The sequence below is a fragment of the Tupaia chinensis genome, unplaced genomic scaffold, assembly GCF_000334495.1.
Source record: "Tupaia chinensis unplaced genomic scaffold, TupChi_1.0 Scaffold143747_1, whole genome shotgun sequence".
NCBI classification, from domain to species: domain Eukaryota; kingdom Metazoa; phylum Chordata; class Mammalia; order Scandentia; family Tupaiidae; genus Tupaia; species Tupaia belangeri.
Window position 1 is genome coordinate 230,310 of NW_006203596.1, and position 22,082 is coordinate 252,391.

The window sequence follows — 22,082 nt, forward strand, 5'->3', positions numbered from 1 at the left end:
CGCCTCTTCTCAAAATTCTTTAGTGCCTCCTCCAGCCTCTAGACCTCCAAGGCTTCCCACAGTCTCTCGCAGCCTCCGCCTCCCTCCACTGGTCTCCCGTTACCAGACTGCCTCCCCCTACCTCCCCACACCCTTCCCCTGCCTTGCACACACTCTGGCACCCATGGGAAGGACATCGAAGAGAGCCAGGGGAAGCGAGCAAGAGAGCAAGACTGAGAGAGCGAGCACCTCCCCGAGCCGCTACCACCAGCCCTCCAGCATGGCGCCAGCACGTCCTGGGCATTGTTTGACGTTCATTGACTATATGAATGAATTTGTAATTGTCATGAACTCGATTCTGTACAATAGTTCATCTCTCCTCTTTAGACATATTTTATCTTTCTTTATTCTATTCACACGAAGTGAATTCTAAATAATTCAGACTTTATTTCTGAATATTGACTGAACTACAAAGTTAAAATTAACATCATGGACATATGTAATAGAATAGGTTGAAAAAACAACAATGGATGCACGAGGACAAATTAAAACATGAGGAACATTTTAATGACAAAATCATGAAAAACGAGACAAGAAACCATTGGTCAATTAACTGGCCTGGGCGGTCCAGGCCCATTTATATTAGACCTGTCCTATAGCTTGGTGAATTTCCAGGAAACATAACACCGGCATTCGATTGAAACTATCGGAACTAGTTTTCTCTGAAGAAAGATAAACGCAGCTGACTATCATTACCTTCTTGTCTACTCTGAGAAATTTGTTCTTCTATAGTTTCTCCTTGGATCTGTTAGCAAGTCACACAGTCGCTGTGTAGTAAAAGGGACACCATTAAATCCAGCGACAATTTTCAGTATTCTTTCCTTCATTGCATCCAAGGGAATACATTCGACATTAGGATTGGGAGGACTTCTTGGTTCAGGAGCTGAAGTTCTGAAATCATCATCACTTTCTCCAGTTCAAAAATAAAATAGCCTTTAAATTGAGCCCACCAAATCATGGTTTCTCCGGTGTTTGCTACATGACAAAGAAACTGATCCAGGACAGGACAAACTTCCCTTTCCCGCCTCTTCTCAAAATTCGTTAGTGCCTCCTGCAGCCTCTAGACCTCCACGGCTTCCCAGTCTCTCGCAGCCTCCGCCTCCCTCCACTGGTCTCCCGTTACCAGACTGCCTCCCCCTACCTCCCCACACCCTTCCCCTGCCTTGCACACACTCTGGCACCCATGGGAAGGACATCGAAGAGAGCCAGGGGAAGCGAGCAAGAGAGCAAGACTGAGAGAGCGAGCACCTCCCCGAGCCGCTACCACCAGCCCTCCAGCATGGCGCCAGCACGTCCTGGGCATTGTTTGACGTTCATTGACTATATGAATGAATTTGTAATTGTCATGAACTCGATTCTGTACAATAGTTCATCTCTCCTCTTTAGACATATTTTATCTTTCTTTATTCTAATCACACAAAGTGAATTCTAAATAATTCAGACTTTATTTCTGAATATTGACTGAACTACAAAGTTGAAATTAACATCATGGACATATGTAATAGAATAGGTTGAAAAAACAACACAATGTATTCATGGGGACAAATTAAAACATGAGGAAAATTTTAATGACAAAATCATGAAAAACGAGAATGTTTCTCATTTGTTGATACAAGTCATTGAAAGACTTTCATCAAGAGTAATTTGGATTTTCATAATAGACAGTTCATCTTGCAGGCAATGAGAGGAAAAAGAAAGCAAGTTTTCCCTCATTCCCAGATCACGTAGAGCCAAATAGCTTGCTTAACTGAGCAGTTTAGTAGGCATATCACTATTCCACACTTACAAAGTTCCATGCTTTAAAAAACTGTTTATTTCTCTTCCATTTATAGACTTTCTTCAAAGACAAACCCATATTTTCATCATGCCTATGGTTTGTTCACCCAACACAGTTCTGGGAATGTTGCCATAGTCAGTAAATCGAAGGAGTGATTGAACCAGTGCCTGAGCATATTCCTATAGGTAGTTAGAGAAGAAACGGAATAACACACAGGTATCAGCACACATATGCAGGGAAAATGAGCTATTAACAGAAAGATCGTTTTGAATCAAACCTGGCTCAGTTGCTTCATGTTTTACAAATACTTTAAAGAATAAGATTTTTTACTTTCTTTTCAAAGTCAAATGAATGAGAAAATGCAATTTTTTTAAAAAAATTAAGACTTGAAACAAAAACTTTTTTAAAATTATATTTAATGAGTTCTAAGAGGAAATTCCTGGCAACTATCTTGTAAAACTAGCTGTCAGCAATCATCAACAGTAAATACAACTGATCTCTGCTACGGTTTATACTGTGTCCCCGTCAGAAGAATAGGTAGACTTCCTAAGCCCTGGTACCTGTGAATGTGACTTTATTTAGAAATATGGTCTTTGCAGATGTAATTAAGATGCAAACTAAGAGAAGTTCATACTGGAGTAGAATAGAACCTTAAACCAAAATGATTGGTGTCCTGTAAGAAAAGAAGATACATACAGAGGAAAGATGATGTGAAAAGGCACTTCCTATGAGGATAGAGAAAGACATAAAGAGACCAAGGATTGCTAGCAATACTGGAAACCAAGAGAAAGACGTAGAACAGATTCTCCTCTGCAGCATTCAGAGAGGGCCCAGCCCTACCGACACCTGACTTTTCAATGTCTAGCCTACAGAACTATGAGAGAACACTTTTATGCTGTGTTAAGACACCTAGTTTGTGGTACTTTGTTAGGGTCACCCTAGGAAACTGCTACAATTTCCAATTAAAATAACATATTTTCGGGAACCAGCAGTTAGAATAATGGCTATGTCGCTGGACTCCCACGTAGTCGACCGCAGTTCGCGTCCCGGACCCGGTAGCTTAAAACTCACGCCAGGTACGTGTGCGTGCATGCCCAAGATCCCGAGAGGAGAATGGAGAAGGGATTGCGGCATGGCCATCCCCCCTGGGGGGTGATTTCTCGCTTTCTGTCTCTATGTCTCTTTCTGTCTGTCTGGTGAGCGCAAGCGCCCTATAGCGAAAAACCTCTCCAAAAAAAAAAAATTGTATACATAAATATTTTCTTTCATTGGTCCAGTATACTTTATTTATTCTCATTTTCCTTGTAAGCGAGAACAAAAAAGTAAGCAGATCCCAAATTGAGTGAAGGAAGGTGAATTCAGGGAATTGTCCTTTTGTTTTAGATATTTTCATACATTTAACAATGAAAATGACTTGTTCTATAATTTCATAAGCAAATGAAAAAAAATCCAGCATAAGGGGTATAGTTTTTCACTTCTAGTTCTCTGTCATGAATAGAGCTTATCTTAAAAAGGTGAATCTCAGCCCAGTGGTGGTAGCATAATGCTCTGCAATACTGGAGGCCATTGCCAACCATGTGCATGTGAGCAGTGACTGCCTAGTTGATGAGCTGGGGGAGGGGGTGTGTGACACCCCATTGTGGGACTCTACCAGATTAAGAAGTCTCTGTACAGCAAAGGACACCATAATTAGTCTGAATCGACAACCTTCAGAATGGGAGATAACTGCTGGCGGGATTGTAGTGAAAAGGGAACTCTCCTACACTGTTGGTGGGAATGTAAATTGGTCCAGTCACTGTGGAGAACAATATGGAGGTTCCTCAAAGATCTACAAATAGAGCTACCATTTGATCCAGAACTCCCACTTCTGGCTATCTACCCAATGGACAGGAGAATGCTAAGTTGGAAAAGTGCTTGAACAGCAATGTTTTTTGCAGCATTATTCATGATCCCTAAGACATGGAACCAACCCAAATGTCCACAAACAGATGAATGGATTGAAAAAGTATGGCACATAAACTCTATAGAATACTATTCAGTCATAAGAAACAAGACCCTGGCATTGATAGAAAATGGTGAAATATGGAAGATTTATTGCTGAGTGAAGCAAGCCAGACTATGAAAGAAAGATGTTGTATATATCCACTTAATATATACTGACTGTCCACTTTCTATGCTAGAGATTGAAATATTAAAATGGGTATAAAAACAGTGAACATAGTTATGAATGCTCAAGACAGTGTGGAATGGAGGTGAAGAGAAAGAAAGAGTACAGAGAAAGATAGCAAGAGAACAAATAAAGAAGCATGACATTAGTGGGCCACAGAAATGGTTTATGACCTGTTGATGATGACGTGTATAGTATTCTCAAATGCACTGGTCTGAGCAGTATTTCGTGTTGGGTAAATTCTCTTTACAAACTAAATGATGTATAGTGATTGAATGTTTAAAAAATAATGAGAATAAAAAATAAAAATAATTTTAAAAATATTTAGTTACATAAAATGGTTAAGTCCCAGAGATGTACTGTATGGTTGAGTGTCTATAATTAACAATATTTTACTGTATTGTACACTTAAAATTTCTTAAGAAGATAGATCTTAAGTGTTCTTTTCACCAAAAACATAAAATAAAACAAAGAGAGTTGAAGGAAATTTTTGGAGATGATAGAAATAAAACAAAGAAAGTTGAAGGGAATGTTTGGAGATGATAGGTATGTTTATGGCATTGATTGTGGCGATAATTTCAGAGGTGTATAATTACATCCAAATTCATCGAGTTGCATATATTAAATATTTAAAGCTTTTGGATTGTCAAAGACAGCGAGAATAAACTCTATAAAATCAAGACCTTTGTTCTCATCGCTAGGAAGTCTTCAGAACCGAGAACTGCATCTGGGACACTGGATGGATTCAGTAACATGTGGAATATTAACAGTGCTTGAATTAGATGCTGACTCTATTTTTTTTTCCTTTTAAATTTGCTATAGGGCATGTGCATTTGCCAGAAAGAGACAGACAGAAAGAGAGAGAGAGAGAGAGAGAAAGTACCCACCAGACAAAATGAGCCATGCCAAAATCGCTTCTCTTCCATTCTCCTTGTAAGATTTTGCATGCATGCACACGTGGTCAGCATGCTTTTTAAGCTACTGGGTCTGGGACTCAAACTACAGTTTAGCCCTGTGGGATCCAGTCATCTTTTTTTTTTTCTTTTTTTGGGGGGAAGAGGTTTTTTTGCTATAGAGCATGTGCGCTCACCAGACAGACAGAGACAGAGAGACAGAAAGCGAGAAATCACCCCCCAGGGGGGATGGTCACGCCGCAATCCCTTCTCCTCCATTCTCCTCTCGGGATCTTGGGCACGCACACACATACGCCCGGCGTGAGTTTTAAGCCACCGGGTCCGGGACGCGAACCGCGGTCAACTATGTGGGAGTCCAGCAACATAGCCATTACACTAACTGCTGGTTCCCGGATCCAGTCATCTTAATCACCATGCCACAAGCTGACCTGGAATGTTAACTCTATTACTTATAACCAATGTGATCCTCAACTCCTTACTTTAGTTTTCTTGTTTAAGATATAATTGTAATAATACCAATGTTGCAGTTTTGGTTTAAGATACAAATTATATAATTCATGTGAAGAATGTAACATGTCTCCATTTTTTTTTTAAATTTATAACTTTATTTATTTATTTATTTTAATTTGAACAAAGAGAGACAGAGTGAGAGAGAGAGGAAAAATGAGAAATCAAGTCATCAAGACCAGGACTTGAACCGTAGTCAGCCATCTGGGAGTCCTGTGCCCCTTACTACCATGCCACCTGCCAGCCTCAAGGTGTCTCAATAAATTTAACTTAAATTAATTAATTAAAATAAAATGCAACTCTGAGACCAGCAGATGGCATAATGGTTATGTAATTGGATTCCCACATAGCTGGCCATGGTGCGTCCCGGACCCTGCGCCTTAAAATTCATGCCGAGCACATGTATATGCCTGCCCAAAATCTCTAGAGGAGAATGGAGGAAAGGGATTGTGGTGTGGCCACCTCTTTCTATCTCTCTATCCCTCTCTGTCTCTTCAGTAAGGGCACACACCCTATTCTAAGTATCTCTCTCTTTCAAAACACACACACACACACACACACACACAACTTAAAAGCACACCACAGCTAGCATCCCACTCTATTCCCTCGTTTTTTAATTAGTTGTCAATGGTTGTGGTAGCATCTACAAGATTGGTGGTGGAGATGAATTTTAGGTAGATCCTACTCCACTGGCAAAAATAGGACTTGTGGTAACCAGGAAGTGGCATAGTGGTTAAGACAATCAACTCCCACATGGCCAACTGCAATACAAGTCCCAGCCCTGGCGGCTTGAAATTCATGACGGACATGCATGCCCAAAATCCCAGCAGGAAAATGGGGGGGAAGGGATTGTGGCATGCCCATGCCCCCTGGAAAGTAATTCTCACTTTCTCTCTCTATGTCTCTCTGGCAAGCATACATGCCCTTTAGCAAAAATCTCTCAAAACAAACAGGATTTGCCTAGGCACTTCTGTGGAAACAGCTGGGTTCTATAAAACTACAACAGTGGATTCATCCAGCTGTCTAATTTCTTCCAGTCTGCTAGAGCAATTCACACTATAATGAAGACCATTACCAATAAAAACAAGTGGATCTCAACTCCACATGGACCTTCAAAGTATATGTGTTCTCAACTGTCTCTCTCCTAGACCTCAAGAGTTAGTTCAAATCCCCACCCCAATTTCAAGCCCTTTTAATATATGAGTGTGTTAGCGTGTCATTGCATTCCTAACAGAAATGCCTGAGTCTGGCAGATCTATAAAGAACTAGGGACTTGATGACTATGATTAAGGCAGTTGGAAGGCACAGGCGTGGCATCAACATGGCTGACAGAAGCAGAGAGAGCTTTGGGCAGCTCTTTCATAACAGCCAGCAACTCTTTTTCATAACAACCAGTTCTCATAAGTTCTAACCCCTTCTCACTAAACTAAGCTTGATAAATGTGGAGAGCCACAAAAGAAGTAAAAATCGGTTTTCTTCCTCTTCCCTTCATTTTCTGAACAGTTCAAGCCACGAATCGCTAGTGATAGTCAGGCTAGGTGGACATCAGGGTGAGTTGAGAATTAATGATATTCTAACATGATATCCCTATCCTGACAAGGGTGAGGAGGATGTCCCTGCGAACTCAGTGAGTCTCAAGAGAAGTCAGCAATCTATTCATGAGAGTGGTGCCTCTGTGATGCAATCACCATGATCCAGTCGCTACCCACTAGGCCTCGCTACCTCCCAACACCAAAAATCACATTTCATCTTAAGGAGTTTATCAGCCAAGACCACAGGAACTTTCTTCTCCATCCCCTTCAGTGGGCCAAATCTGCCATCATCCTGTCATCTGGGTCAGGGGAAATGAGCCTCCTTCTACCTGGAAGAATCCCACCAGCTGTGTTGGGGACACCAGGCTTCATTCAACTTCTCTTCGTTTTATTGGATATCTTTTCTCAACTAGTAAGTATGCCAAAATTAATCTCACATTAAAAAAGGCAACATTGGGACCAGCAGTTACTGTAATGGCTATGTCACTGGACTCCCATGTAGTCGACTGCAGTTCGCGTCCCGGACCCGGTGGCTTAAAACTCACGCTGGGCACGTGTGCATGTGTGCCCAAGATCCCGAGAGGAGAATGGAGGAGAAGGGACTGCGGCGTGGCCATCCCCCCGGGGGGGGGGGGGTGATTTCTCGCTTTCTGTCTCTGTGTCTCTCTCTCTGTCTGGCGAGCACGTGCGCCCTATAGCAAAAACCTCTAAAAATTTTTTTTTCAAAAAAAAAAAAAAAGCAACATTTAAAAATATGTACTCTGGGATTCTGTTCACCATACTTACCTGCCTACTTCTCTCACTTCTTTAACAACTAAATTGTTATCGTTTCTCTATTTTTTCTTTTTCTTTTTTTCTTTTGTTTTTACTAGAGGGCATGAATTCTTGCCAGAGAGAAAGGAAAAAGCAACCCTCATGGGAAATGGTCACAGCTATCCCCTGCCCTCCGTTTCTCCTTTCCTTCGGGATTCTGGGCACACACACTTGCATACGATATGCTTCCCCAGCCACCAGATTCAGGGCTTGAACCTCATAGTAGGACATATGGTACTCAGTTCCTTTAATAACCAGGCCATGGAGTTGGCCTGGTTTCCTATTTATTTTAACTAGATTTTTACTAATGACACAATCAAAACAAAATCAAACTACAATTCTGGATCTGACAAAATAGTATTTTACCAAGATAATTACATTTATCTGTTTAGACCCATGTCTGTCGGCAGTTTGTTTGCTTAATTTTGTTCATTTTATAAACAGTATGTATCTGTTAAAGTAAGCATAATAAATGCAGAAAGCTGCAAAAGTAAAAGCGGTTTTCTTCCTCTTCCCTCATTTCCTGAACAGTTCACACCAAGAGCCACTAGAGGGAGCCAGGCAATGGGGACTCAAGGTGAGTTGAGATTATGGCGCGCTAGCGTGGTGTGCTGTCCTAACAAGGGTGAGCAGACTGTCCTTCAGGGAGGGCAGCCTGGCCCAAGCTTTGAGAGCCAGAGCAGGGTGAGACCGGCATTCTCCAGTTGGGTAAATATTACTGTTGGGTAAATTCTCTTTACAAGCCAAATGAGGTATAGTGATTGAATGCTTAAAAAAAAAAAAAAAAGAGAGAGAGAAGAAAAATAAAATAAAGTAAAAAGTAATTTTTAAACTACAAATCAATGGTGCTGGCAGGTGATATGATGGTTAAGACACTGGACTCCCACATGGCCAGTCACAGTTCGAGTCCGACTTAGTGGCTTGGTTTCTCTCTCTCTCTCTCTCCTCTCTCTCTTTCTGTCTCTCTCTGATCAAAATAAATAAAAGTAAATAATTCGTTTTTAAAAACTATAAACCAGTGACTGTTATTTAAATAGGTACAGTATGAGAAATACTGTGATGTTTTTACTTAATATTCTCAGACACTTTGCTTACAAAATTTAGGAATGAGAACTAATGAGATATTAACACAAAGAATATTCAAGGTACTAAAGATAAAAGTTCTGTGAGGACTGAAGTTATTGTTGAACAAAGTTCTACCTGAGAGAATCAATGCCAAGCTGTACTGTGTATTTAATCTGGCAGATGAAACTTGTCAGGTTCAGGAACTGATCTTTGATTGCTCAAAGTCCGATAATCTGTTAACCACACAAAAGACTTTCATCATCACTACGCTTCAATCAACACTGGGTCCCCAAATTTTCCACCACAGTATGGAGCAGCTGAATGTAATATTAATTTTTTTCTTTGTAGCAGCCATTAAAAAAAGTTTGAAAATTACAGGCTCAGAGCCCGCAACTCTCGCGAGAGGAACGAGATTTATTCCTACTTGCCGAGCGAGGCTGTTTAGCAGACTTTACCGCCGGAACTGCTGCTTGAAGTTCAGCTCAGGCAAGGAACAACTCTTACCAACCAACAAGGCCAAAGAAGAGCACACTTAAGTTGAAGACACAGCACCTGATCTGCAACCAGAAGTGTGTGCCTCCTACTCAACAGCTCTGGAAGAGCACCTCCCAACGCTGCTACTAGTCTTTGTTTTCTTCGGGCAGCAGTTGTATTCTTTATTAGCTTGGTAGATCATTTTCTCTCGCTTTTTTTTTTTTAAGTACTTGCAACTTTCATCCTTTGAAACATGTGCTGAAAGAGAAGAATCCGCAAATACTGCTGAAGTATTTGATTACCACTGTGAGATGAATGTTGATCCAAACCTTCTCCACAGCGGTGGACACAGTGGTGCCTCAATGGTACTTAAGCCACACTGCATGAAACTGGAGTTACTGAAAAACTGTTAAACCTCTTAGGGATTTATTCAGTGTTCAGAACGTCAAGCTAGACTTTTCTTCTACTTTTCAAGATATAATGGCACCTACAAGACTTAAAGGTAGGAGATGATGTTGAATTTGAAGTATCATCCAACCAAGTGCTATGAAACCTGTGAAGATAAAATCAGAAATCCTCCCTGAAGAGAGAGTGAATGGACCACAAGTGTTTTATCTGGCTTATACACCTGAAGATGTCAAAGGGAACGTTCAGCTGGAAACAGGAGATAAAATAATGTTTCTGATTGATAAGAGTAAACATACTGGTTCTGTAAATGCTCAGAACATTATGCTGTTGAAAAAGCAACAAACCCACTGCCAAGGGGTAATTTGTGCCATGAAGGAGGCCTTTGGCTTTATGGGAAGAGGTGATGTTGTCAAATACTCTTTCACTGTAGTGAATTTAAGGGTGACCTAGAAGCCTTACAGCCCAGATATGATCAGAACAGAAATGGTAAAGAAGTTGCAGCAGATGTCAAACTATTGCTTCAAGGAACCTTCCTTTTTGAAGATATCAGCAGTGAGCATTTTAAAGAACTGTAATCAAAGTTATCCCAGAAGTTCCCAATAAAAATCAGAATGCATCAAAGTTGACTTTGTGATTCCTAAAGAACTTCCCTTTAGAGACAAAGACACAAAATCCAAGGTGCCCCTGCTGGAAGGCGACCACGTTAGGTTTAATATTTCAACAGACTGATGTGACAAATCACAGCGATCAACCAACATAGTTCTAACAATATGTTTCAATTCATCAATGGAGCCAGAGGAATGGGTATGATTGCTGCTGTGAGAGATGGTTTAGGTTTCATCAAGCAGTGGGTCATGATCTTCATATATCCTTCCACTTCAGTGAAATTTTGGATGGGAACCAGCTCCCCAGTGAGATGAAGTAGAGTTTACTGTGGTTCCTGATATGTTCTCTCCCCAAAGAAATCATGCAATTAGGATTTTAAAAACTTCCCAAAGGCACGGTTTCGTTTCATTATCATTCAGATCATTTTCCAGGTACTGCAGAAAAATAAATCTCTTTTTTCCAATCCTAAAGCCACTAGTCCAAATAAAGGCAAAGAGAAGGGAGCCAAGGATGCGTTATTGTTCATGATGATTGAGAAGTGAAACTATCACTTTTGAAGCCAAGGATGTGGAAGGATCTACTCCTTCTCAAATAGGAGAGAAGGCTGAATTTAGTGTGATAAACACAGGCCTGGACAGCAGATTGCAACTCGTGTGTGACTTATAAGTCATCATTCCAATTTCAAGAGCCTGAATTATGTGGCAACTCTGAAAGATAATTTGGGGTTTATTGAAATAGACAATCATGATAAGGAAATCTGAGTTTCTGGTGATGTTGGTAGCCTGGAACTGGGGGTGGTGAGGTTGGGGGAGAATGTTAGAGTACAGCTTATCCAAAGGCAAGGGAAAAAAGTCCATGCAGAAAGAGTGAACAAAGGCTGTGGGAGGCTGCACACCAGCGAACATCGCAGGTTTCTCAGAAAGCAAACAATTGCACAATGCCAAAGGCCACAATTGGTTCCCTTCAAAAAACCTGACCTTTGAAACCATACTCTGATTGGCCACTAGAATCCCTCAGATTTGCATATCCAGCACCTCATGATTGGCCCAAAAACAACCAATCATAACCCACCTTTTACAACCAATCACGGCCCACCAGCATGTATATAACCACAATCCCTGGCCAACAATCTCCAGACGACCAGGAAGACGACACAGACGACCCAGAAGACCCTGAAGAGTTGTAACACTGCGTCGTCTCTGTGCTGTACTGTGCTGCCCACAATAAACAGATGACCCCGAAGACACTGTGTCATCTCTGTGTTGTAACACTGTGCTGCTTGTCCCAGCTTTCACTCCTTCTCAGGAAACCTGTTCGACTGTCCCCCCAGATTGGGACAAAAGGCAAGGGGAAAAAGTCCGTGCAGAAAAAGTGAACAAAACATAGTGCGCGACATTACTGAGGAAGCTGATCCCACCCTCTACTCTGGTAAAGCCATTCACCTCTTGAGGAGTGTTGACCCCACATAAGCTGAGTAGTAAGAAATGAATAAGTTTGTGGAGAAAGTGGAGATTAAAGGTGAGGTATATCCATTTGGCATAATTGGAGTGGCCAGCAAAGGAGAATGCCTGCTGAAAAGGGAGAGTGTCAAGTTCCAGTTGTGCGTCCTGAACCAAAATGCACCAATTATAGCCTATGATATCACACTCCTGTGTAGGGCCACAGTGGAGTGTGTGAAATATCAGTTTGGCTTCATTAACTATGAAGTAGGAGATACCAAGAACCTCTTTTTTCGTGTGAAAGAAGTTTGAGATGTCATTGAGTTGCACATAGCCAACCATGGTTCAAGTGTTGGACCTGGTAGCGTGCTTTCTCACTTTCTCTCTCTCTCTTCCTCTCTGGTCAAAGTAAAATAAATAAATAAGGTTAAATACAATAATTTAAAAAAAAATCAGTGTACTGGCAAGTTCAGGGCCTGTAATGTTTGGCGAGTCTAGTGGGCCTCTAGGGTGTTACAACACCTCAACCTGATTGGTTAGTCAGTTACTTAAAGAACAGCACCCTGGGTGATGCCAGTGCACCTCACCTAATGTCTCCATCAGCCAAGGGGACCAGATAACGCAATGCACTTTGATACATAAAGATTTATCAAACTGGTATCATTGACTAAGCAATCCACAAAACACGCCATTATCACTATGATCAAGCTGAGGGAATTCTGGTGAAGGGGTCTAAATATCTCCCTCTTCATCCCTCCCCAAATCTGGAATACTTATTTTATTGAGCTATTACACCCATTTTAACACTTTCCACAGGTTACGTTTAAAAAATAAATTTAAGAAAACCATTTTTAAATTATACAATGGCAGCTTGGAAAACTTAAGGTAGTGGCTTATACTACCAATTTTAGGATCTTTATTTGGTGCATTTAATGTAACTGGTAATTGCAAAACCCACTTCACCTGTGTAAGTGAAAATTATAAGCTGTTATCTTGTTGGCCCTATGAAATTCTGCACTTGATATTTAGTGTATATTGTATATTCTACTTCTGGTAAGAGGTTCTGCCTTAACACCTAGTTGAATCTTTTCCTCTTCTTTCCTGTTCATTATGCTTTAATTCTCAGGACCATATGAGGGTAGAATATATTACCTTACAAAAATTTCAAAAAATTGTATAGTCAGACCATTTTCTTCAGCTGATGGCCAAATGTTTAAATGCTATGTTTCATATCATTTGTAATCTGGTCACAGTCCACTTCACGAAGTTTGGTTGGATTTCGGTGAAAATTATCTTCCAGAGTTGTTCCTCCCCCAGCCAAGTAGGGAGGGTAACTGTATTACAATTAGTACGTAAGGTGCAGAATTTCATAAATGACGTGTACCAGCAGTGTGATCATTTTAAAGTATTTCGGTCACTACAGCTTGTAGGATTCAGTTTCTTTTACTGCTTTAAACACAAGCAAACAGAAAACGTTGTGCCTGAAAAAAAGGATTAAAAATAAAAATGAATGTCTTTGTCAAATTGTGCAAATTCAAGGAGACGTTTTCTATATAATATTTTATAATTTATTCTGAGACTCATAGATGAGTATCAACTAATTTGGCTATTTTCGCACATTATTTGTTAGAATATAATTCTTAAACAACTAAAACCACAGCTCATAAGAAAGTATACAAAGAGGGGCCAGAAGTTGGCATAATGGCTAAGTCACTGGACTCCCATGTATTGACTGTGGTTCAAGTCCCAGACCCAGTGGCTCAAACTCACGCCGGGCACATGTCTGTGCATGCCCAAGATCCTGAAAGGGGAATGGAGGAGAAGGGATTGCGGCATGGCCATTCCGCCTGGGGGGTGATTTCTCACTTTCTATCTCTCTGTGTCCGTCTCTGTCTTTCTGGCAAGTGCACATGCCCTATAGCAAAACCTCTCCAAAAAAATAAAAAGAAAAAAAAAAGAAAGTATAAAAAGAACACATGTCAAAGACATCATTTAGCTCGTTAATTAATGAAGTAACCAGTAAGATGTTACCATCAATTTTAAAAGCACTCAAAAAGCTAAGATATTTACAGATAATTTAACACAAATTCTGATAGAAAAATAGTGTTAGATATGATACTGGTAGATGTAAAATAATGCACAAAATTTTGGGTTATCTGTTCTGCTGGACAGAAATTATTTACATCAACATCTGACAAAACAAGTAACATCAGTAAGTCTGGAACTATATGGTAGACAATAAGTGCACTCTCCTAGATGATCCCTAAGTGGCCCTAACCCCCAAATAATTTGGAAATACAATCCTATCATCATTTTTACTTAAACTCTATTTTTCCATTAACTTTTTGAAGTTCCCTTGTACATGCAGTAAAAATATAAAAACATGACTTTAAGGCTACACATCAACCTACCAATTACACAATATGTGGAGGGAAGTAATACTGGAAAATATCACAAAGACTTTGATCGTATTTTCCAGGCATCATTTCTTTTTTTTTTTTTTTTTGGAGAGGCTTTTGCTATAGGGTGTGTCTGCTTGCCAGAAAGACAGAGAGAGACAGAGAGACAGAAAGCGAGAAATCACCCCCCGGGGGGATGGCCACACCGCAATCCCTTCTCCTCCGTTCTCCTCTTGGGATCTTGGGCACGCACACACACGTGCCCAGTGTGAGTTTAAGCATCAGGTCCAGGACTCAAACCGTGGTAGGCTACATGGGAGTCCAGCAACATAGCCATTACGCTAACTGTTGGTCCCACATGCTTCATTTCTCAAGAAGAAATTATCTCCTATAATAAACATTGGGGTGCAGAGGTATTCACTACATACTGATTTTCTTTCTTTTGGATATATGCCTACTAGTGGGATTGCTGGATCACCTCAGGTTCTAGTGCTAGTGTTTTGACATTCCTTCATATCTTTTTCCATAAGGATTGTACTAATTTACACCCACACCAAAAGTATAAAAGAGGTCCTCTTCCTCCACATCTTCTTCAGCGTTGGTTCTTTTTTTGTCTTTTTAATTATAGTCATTCTCATTCAGTTGAGATGCTATCTCATTGTAGTTTTGATTTTAATTTCCTTAATGATTAGCAATGCTGAACATATTCTTCATGGTTGTTGGTCATTTGTAAGTCCTCTTTTGAGAACTATTTATTCAGATAGTGTGCATGTTTTTAATTGTATGATTTGTTTGCTGCTGAGTTATTTGAGTTCCTTGTATGTTCTCGGTATTAATCCCTTATTGAATGTATAGCTTGCAAATATTTTTTTTCCATTCTATAGATTGTGTTTTAATTGTAGTGATTGTTTCCTTTGCTGTGCAGGTGCTTTTAGTTTGATATAATCACGTGTGTGTGTGTGTGTATTCTTTTAGTTTATGCCATAGGGCACATGAGCTTCCCAGAGAGGAATAGACAGAGAGAGAGAAAGAAAGTGAGAAATCACCCCTCAGGGGAAATGACCATGCCGTAACCCCTTCTCCTCCATTCTCCATTCAATATTTTGGGCACACAGGTACACACGCCCAGCATGTTTTTCAGGTCAGTGAATCTGGGACTTGAACCACACAGTCTACCATGTAGGATCCAGTTACCTTAACCACCATGCCACTGGCTGACTGGTTTTTTCTCTTATTGCCTGTGCCTTTGAGATTTCATTCAAAAACTTTTTTCCCATATCAATGTTCTGAAGTGTGGGCAAGCCTGGAGAAAATGGTAAGTAAAATAATAAACCAGGTTCAGAAAGAGAAATGCCACATGTTCTCATTCATATGTGGAAATTGAGAAGAATGGAAGAATGATCTAGTAGAAGTAGAGAGTTAGGCAAGTCAGGTGACATGCTGGTTAAGGTGGCTAGATCTCACATGGTTGATTGTATGGTTTGAGTCCTGGACCCAGCAGCTTGAAAAACATGCTAGGCATGTGTGCATGCATGCTCAAAATTCCAAGAGGAGAATGAAAGTGAGGGGATTGTGGCGTGGTCATCCCCCCGGGAAGTGCTTTCTTACTTTTTCCCTCTCTCTCTCTCTCTCTCTCTCTCTGCACCCTATAGCAAATTTTAACACAAACAAACAAAGAAACAAAGCAGCGAGTTTAGAATGACTTTTAGAGGCTGGAAAGGATAGGGAGGCAGTATGTCTGTATGTCTCAGAATAACTTGAAAAGACAATTTTAGATGTTCCCGACTTAAAATAACAACAAATGATTGAAATGGATATACTAATTGCACTGATTTAATCACTAAACCTTGTATTCTTTTTTAAAAAGAATTATTTTATTTAACTTTATTTATTTTTAATTTGACCAGAGAGGGACAAAGAGAGAGAGAGAGATGGAAAGTGAGAAAACAAGCCGCCAGGTCCAGGACTCAAGTACGGTTGGCCATCTGGGATCCAGTGCCCTTAACCACCATGCCACCTGCCAACCCCAAGACACTGTATTCTTAAACTGAAAAAACTACATTGTACTCCACAAGTATTTATAATTATTATTTTGATAAAAATAAGATAAAGATATAAAACAAAAGGAATAATCATAAACAAATGTGAACATTTTTTACTTTTGTTTAATTGGACAGGCGTTAGGTACAAGTGTTTTTTACGTTCTTTATATTTGTAAGTTCATATATGAAACATTTCATAATTTAAAATAAATTATTTTATTCTATATTAATATGATAAAAGAAACAAAGTTCTGAAATAAGGACTAACGGAAGGGCATCTACTTTAAAACGCACGGTCAGGGACAGGCTCCCCGTCAGAGAGATAGGGGGCTGACAGGTGACATGGTGGCTAAGGGCGCTGGACTCCCACATGGTCAACTGCAATTCGAGTCCCAGACCTGGCAGCTTACTTTTTCACTTTCTTTCTCTCTCTCTCTCTCTTCCTCTTTGACTCTGTCCTTCTCTGTTCAAATGAAAATACATACATAAATACATACATACATACATATGTAAAGTTAAATAAAATAATTCTTTTTTTAAAAAAAGAGATAGTTAGGCTCAAATATGGAGAAAGAAAGTTCACAAATGAGAAGCAAGAAGACCAGAATGTGGCAGACACTGCAGCTCCAGAGATGGCATCGAGTCTATGTTAGTTTGTCTGTGATCATCACCAAGTTTTCAAGTTTTATGAGAGCACGGATCCTGAATGTCATAACCAGAATAGCTCTAGAAAATATTTCCTGAAGAAAGTGAACAACATGGCTTACAGGATTCAACCCTTAGAGTATCCATGGAGTAGCGAAGAAAGAAAGATAGGTACATTTAGAGCATAATCACAGCAATGCTAGAAAATAAGCCAAGGTGATCTTTGATAATGCCTTTCTAACATCTCTTTCTTCCTCCCCTTACCAAAGGCCCATCTTTTGAATTATTTTCTTCCAGGTCCGTTCAATCTCCATTTTCAAGAAATCCTCCTAAAGTTATGTCTCATTGATGCCCAAAAATGAATCTTTATTGAATGAGATGCTAGCACAGTGACATGTCTCACCACCTTCAACACAGCTTCCTATGTCACGTGTCTATAAGAATTTTGAAGGAAATGGAGAAAGATAAATTGAAGGTTCCTTATCGGGAGATTTGCTGTCAAAGTTAATTTTAACTCACATGCAAATTTCATTCTCCAGAAATGTCTCAGAGCCTATCAAAATTTAGCCTTGAGAATAATGGGGCTGTCACTAAGAGCAATGACCCTTTTGGAGATTCGTGTGCTCAATTCTGAACTCTTTCCAGAGTCCTTCAGACAGGGCTTGTATGCAAATAGCAGCTGTCCAAAGCCTAGGAAACTTGGACTCTCAGGAACCAGGCTGAGGGTCGGGAGTTGACACAATACGGTCCCTGAGATCGGCCCCTCACTATGGGGAAAGACAGATTTCCTCATTTATGTTTCTTGCTACTCCTCGTCCTGTTTTCTGCCAATGACTCAGACTCTGCAGAACCGTAAGTCTTAATTACACCTTTCTTGAGAGTATGAGTCAATCTCTTCCTTATATCTTTGCTTTGACTGTCCTGGTAAATGCTACCTTTCTATTCCTTAAGATATCTCCCAACCATAAGAAATTATTGCGGTTAATTCATTTACTCTCCACTCCTCTTATTTTTAATTGCCATAGGGTTCATGTGCTTACCAGAGGGAGACGGTGAGAAGGGTGGTGAATCAGCACCTTCCTCCATGGGGTATGGTCTTACCATGATCCCTTTTCCTCCCTTTCTCCATCTTGTTAGGATTTGGGTATATATGCACATGTACCTGGTGTGTTTTTCAAGTTGCCAGAGCTAGGATTTGAACCACCACCGGCTATGTGGGAATCTGGCTTTCTATACACAGCACTTAATGGCTGTGCTGCAGGGCTGGTCCTATCCCCTACTCTTCAGATCTTTCTCCACTGGACCAATGTTAGCCATCAATACAGTAAGTCATCACTTGAAAGCATGATTTGGTTAGGCACTAAAACAACAGACCCCACTTCTCAAAATCATGCTTTTGTATGAAAATCACAAAATATAAAAATATTTAAAGTGCAAAGTGGGTGGGCTGCAATGTAACTCACGTTGTAGGCCATACATGGACTGAAAGTATAGCTCCTTTCTTTTTCAGTTATTTATCAAATCTTCATCAAAAGCCCTCAGTAATTGGTCAGTAGGAGGAAAAATTACTCTAACCCTATTCAGTTAGAAAGTTGGTACAATCCAAGAATCATAAGTCTTCTTTTCTACCCCTCCCTGTTCCTCTCCAAGTACTCTCTAGAGGGTTGTGGTCTCCATTACGTCCTGATAGAGGAAAGGGTCAGAGGGTATCAATGTTCCCTTTCTTGACCACCGTCAGGCTTCTCTTCACCTGCTAGCATGCGCTATTGAAGTCATTTGCCAGCTGGTTTCTTTCAGTTTGGCCAAGACCCAAAAACCCGCTCTGGCTGACTCTCAATTGAGCTCATTCATATTCTATAGAACTCCTTAATTTTCCAGTGCCTCCTGCATCCAGTGCTGTGGCTGCTATTCTGACAGCCCGTGCGTGTAAGGTCACCTTGCCTCTTTGCAGTTCAGACCCTTTTGAGGTCCCTGACCACCCACCTTTACCTTCCTCCAGAGAACTGAGGGAACTCTGAGGTCCAGTACTAACACATAAGCACTGAGGTGTCCTGGGTAACTTCAACGTGTAGACTTCCCGTGCTTACGCACACTGCACTCCTAGATTACTTTGATGTAGCTGCTCCTGATGGACACAGAGCAGCCTCCCGAGTTTCGAATGCAGAGAGGGGCAAGGAGACTGTGGGTTCTGTGACCTTTTCAGCCTAGCACACTGGCCCTCTCCAGACCAAAGTACGGGAGGCAGAAATCAGGACTCTGACCAACTGACTGTCCTCAGGCTTCTTCTTTGCATAAATTTCCTAGCAACTAATAAGGGTCCACTTCCTCCTTCCTCTATTTCATCTACCACTGCTGACAGTTATGGACTTAATATTTGCAAAATGTATTCCCTGCTACAAAGACAAATATTTAAAATGTAAACATTCATGATTGAGTAACATATAAAATAGTTTCGTTACTCACTACAGCTGAAACCTTGGGCAAATTTTTCAAACTGGATGAATCCCAATTTCAATATCTATTAAATAATTATTAACCAAACCTTTATAAAACAGAGGTTTGAAATGTGAATATGCATAAGATTAACCTTTTAAGTTATGATATCAATGAGGCTTATAATTTATAAGCATAAAAATAGTATATCAAATAGATTATACTCCTTTCTATTAAGATAAAACTAGAAAAAAACATGGATGGGAAATAATAATGGAATATAGTGTGTTTGTGTAGTATGGGGACATGGCATGTATGTTGATTATTGACAAAATTTAAAACTTCCTGATAATAAAAAGTATTGATTTTGACTAAGAAGCCAAGAAAAGGAAATACATTCTTTTTCCAAAACTGCTGTTATTAAGAACATTATTTTGGGACCAACAGGTAGTGTGGTGGTTAAGGCATTGGACTTCACACTGCCAACTCCTATGCGGTTCAAATCCTGGACCTGGCAGCTTGCTTTCTCACGTTCCCTCTGTCTCTCTTTCTCTCTGGCAGTGCATGTGGCATATAGCAAAATTTTTTAAATAATGATAAACAAAATTTTGTAAATAATTCTTTTAAAATTATTTTTGTAATGTACACCAGGGCTATTTTGTGCAATGATATACACTCACCAAAGTTCCCTCAGGTGAATTTGTGTAAATGTAGTCACAGTGTTCTTGTACAAGTGATGTTTACTTAGACAGATTATAGTGGAAGTTCTTTGATAAGTGGATAATCACTCCCAATTTATTCTATGTGTGTGTGTATACATATATATGTGTGTGTGTGTGTGTGTGTGCAATGTGTACTTCTATGAATATATTTTTACATACAATAGTTCAGATATTAAGGGTTTATGTCTTCTTTTCTGTTTGCCATAAGGCATGTGCACTCACAGGAGAAAAAGAAAGAGACAGAGAGAGGGAAAGTAAGAAATCACCCCTCAGGGAGGGATGGCCATGCCACAATCCTTTCTCTTCCATTCTCCTCTCAGGATCTTGGGCACACATGTACAGGTGCCCAGCATGTTCTTCAAGCTGCCAGGTGTGAGGTTTGAACCACAGAATCAGCCAACTGAGATCCAGCACACCACCTGCTAGCCCCCAGATATTAAGGTTTTATTGATTTGGGGTTTTTTTTTAAAGATTTTTTTGCCTGGGGCCGGCAGGTAGCATGGTGGATGGATTGCTGGACTCCCACATGGAGACCACAGTTCGAGTCCCAGACCTGGCAGTTTGCTTTCTCACTTTTTCTCACTCTCTGGCTCTCTCTTTCTCTCATTCTGTCCCTCTCCAGTCAAATTAAAATAGGTGAATTAAATGAATAAAGTTAAATAATATAATTTTTTAAAAAAGATTTTTTTTTTTTGCCATAGGGCACATGTACTTGCTGGAGAGAGAGAGAGAGGCTGAGACAGAGAGGGGGAATGTGAGAAATCACCCCCCAGGCAGATGGCCATGCCTCAATCCCTTCTCCACTCTCCTCTCTGGATTTTGGACACACACTCATGTGCCTCATGTGATTTTCAAGACATTGGGTCTGGGACTCGAACCACAGTCAGCCAAATGGAATCCAGCACCTTAACCACCATGCCTAATCTTGGCCTCATATATTAAGGTTTTTTTAAAGCAAAGAATGCCCATGAAGTTGTACTATCTTTGAAGCCAAAAAAATGTAAAATGACTGAGGCTGAGGTGGAACTGATTGATAAAAGATACAATTCTGTGCCAATCAGTGCAAGATCTCCACCTCATGGTTCTTGATCCATTGACTCTTGGTGTAGAGTTGATCACAACAATAAATGCATATTGATATAGAAAATACACCGATGGATAAAAATCCTTGCTGTTATCGGTTTTTCTCTGATTTGTCTGTCTTCCTTTCCCAGGCAGTACATGGTGCTGGTCCCCTCCCTGCTCTACACCGAGAGCCCTGAGAAGGGCTGCCTCCTTCTGAGCCACCTGAACGAGACAGTGACAGTCATTGTTACTTTGGAGTCTCTCCAGGGGAACAGGAGCCTCTTCACCGAACTGGTGGAGGGGAAGAACTTATTCCACTGCATCTCCTTCACCGTGCGTATTAGTCTATCTGACTGGCCCTGTTTACACTTTATTGACTTCTATTGGTCATCGTGATGGAAAGCTGGTGTTCAGTCCCAAAGAATGCCTTTAAGAAGGCAGTAAGCACTTCAGAAAGGACCAAAGACAGTGAGTTCCCAGTGTAGTTTCCACCAAAAATAGGGAAGAAATATTTTTCTAAAATGTCAAAGTTTAATTTAATTTCTAACTAAAAGTTCTACTGTTCACAAAAATAGAATGACTTAGGGCATTTTCCAGTTTTGCAATGTAACAATCTCTGTAAAGCCAGGGTTGGGTATTGCCTAATGACTCTGTGTGCAGCATAATTGTTTTCTTATGGAGGGATGTTAGGTGACTTTGGTCATCCAAGGTGAAAAGGTGCAGAAAACTTCAAGCGAACATACAGTATCTCTATGAGGTTGGAGTACTCAGCTCCTATATTTGCCCCTATTTTTTTCAAAAATGCTTCTCTCCATTTCTTCAGAATATATATGCTCTGTTTAAGGAAATATGACTTCCTAACTAAAGCCCTAGGTCAGACACATGGAGAACTGGGTTCCACTGGGGGCTGGCCTTACTGACACAACTTCCCCCACATCTTCCATTAATACTTTCCTTCATATGCCTAGAGAAATATGTGTAACTTCTTAGCTTCTTTGTGAAGTTCAATGAGCAATAGTACGTAGTGGATGAAGA

General features: G+C 40.3%; 1 protein-coding gene and 2 pseudogenes across 1 annotated transcript in view; 2 read left to right on the top strand and 1 right to left on the bottom strand.

The window, feature by feature from the left end:
- LOC102478566 (serine/threonine-protein phosphatase 4 regulatory subunit 2-like) overlaps positions 1-1,012 on the bottom strand; it is a 4,836-nt pseudogene extending 3,824 nt beyond the window's left edge.
- Positions 1,013-9,711: 8,699 nt separating this feature from the next.
- LOC102478999 (cold shock domain-containing protein E1 pseudogene) lies at positions 9,712-12,383 on the top strand (annotated as a pseudogene).
- Positions 12,384-17,457: 5,074 nt separating this feature from the next.
- Positions 17,458-22,082, top strand: part of LOC102473797 (pregnancy zone protein) — a 68,744-nt gene continuing 64,119 nt past the window's right edge. Inside the window, exons 1-2 of the mRNA XM_006164865.3 lie at positions 17,458-17,679; positions 21,197-21,380. Of these exons, the coding sequence (XP_006164927.1) occupies positions 17,597-17,679; positions 21,197-21,380 (267 nt within the window). The 5' untranslated portion in view covers positions 17,458-17,596. The remainder of the gene's footprint in view (positions 17,680-21,196; positions 21,381-22,082) is intronic.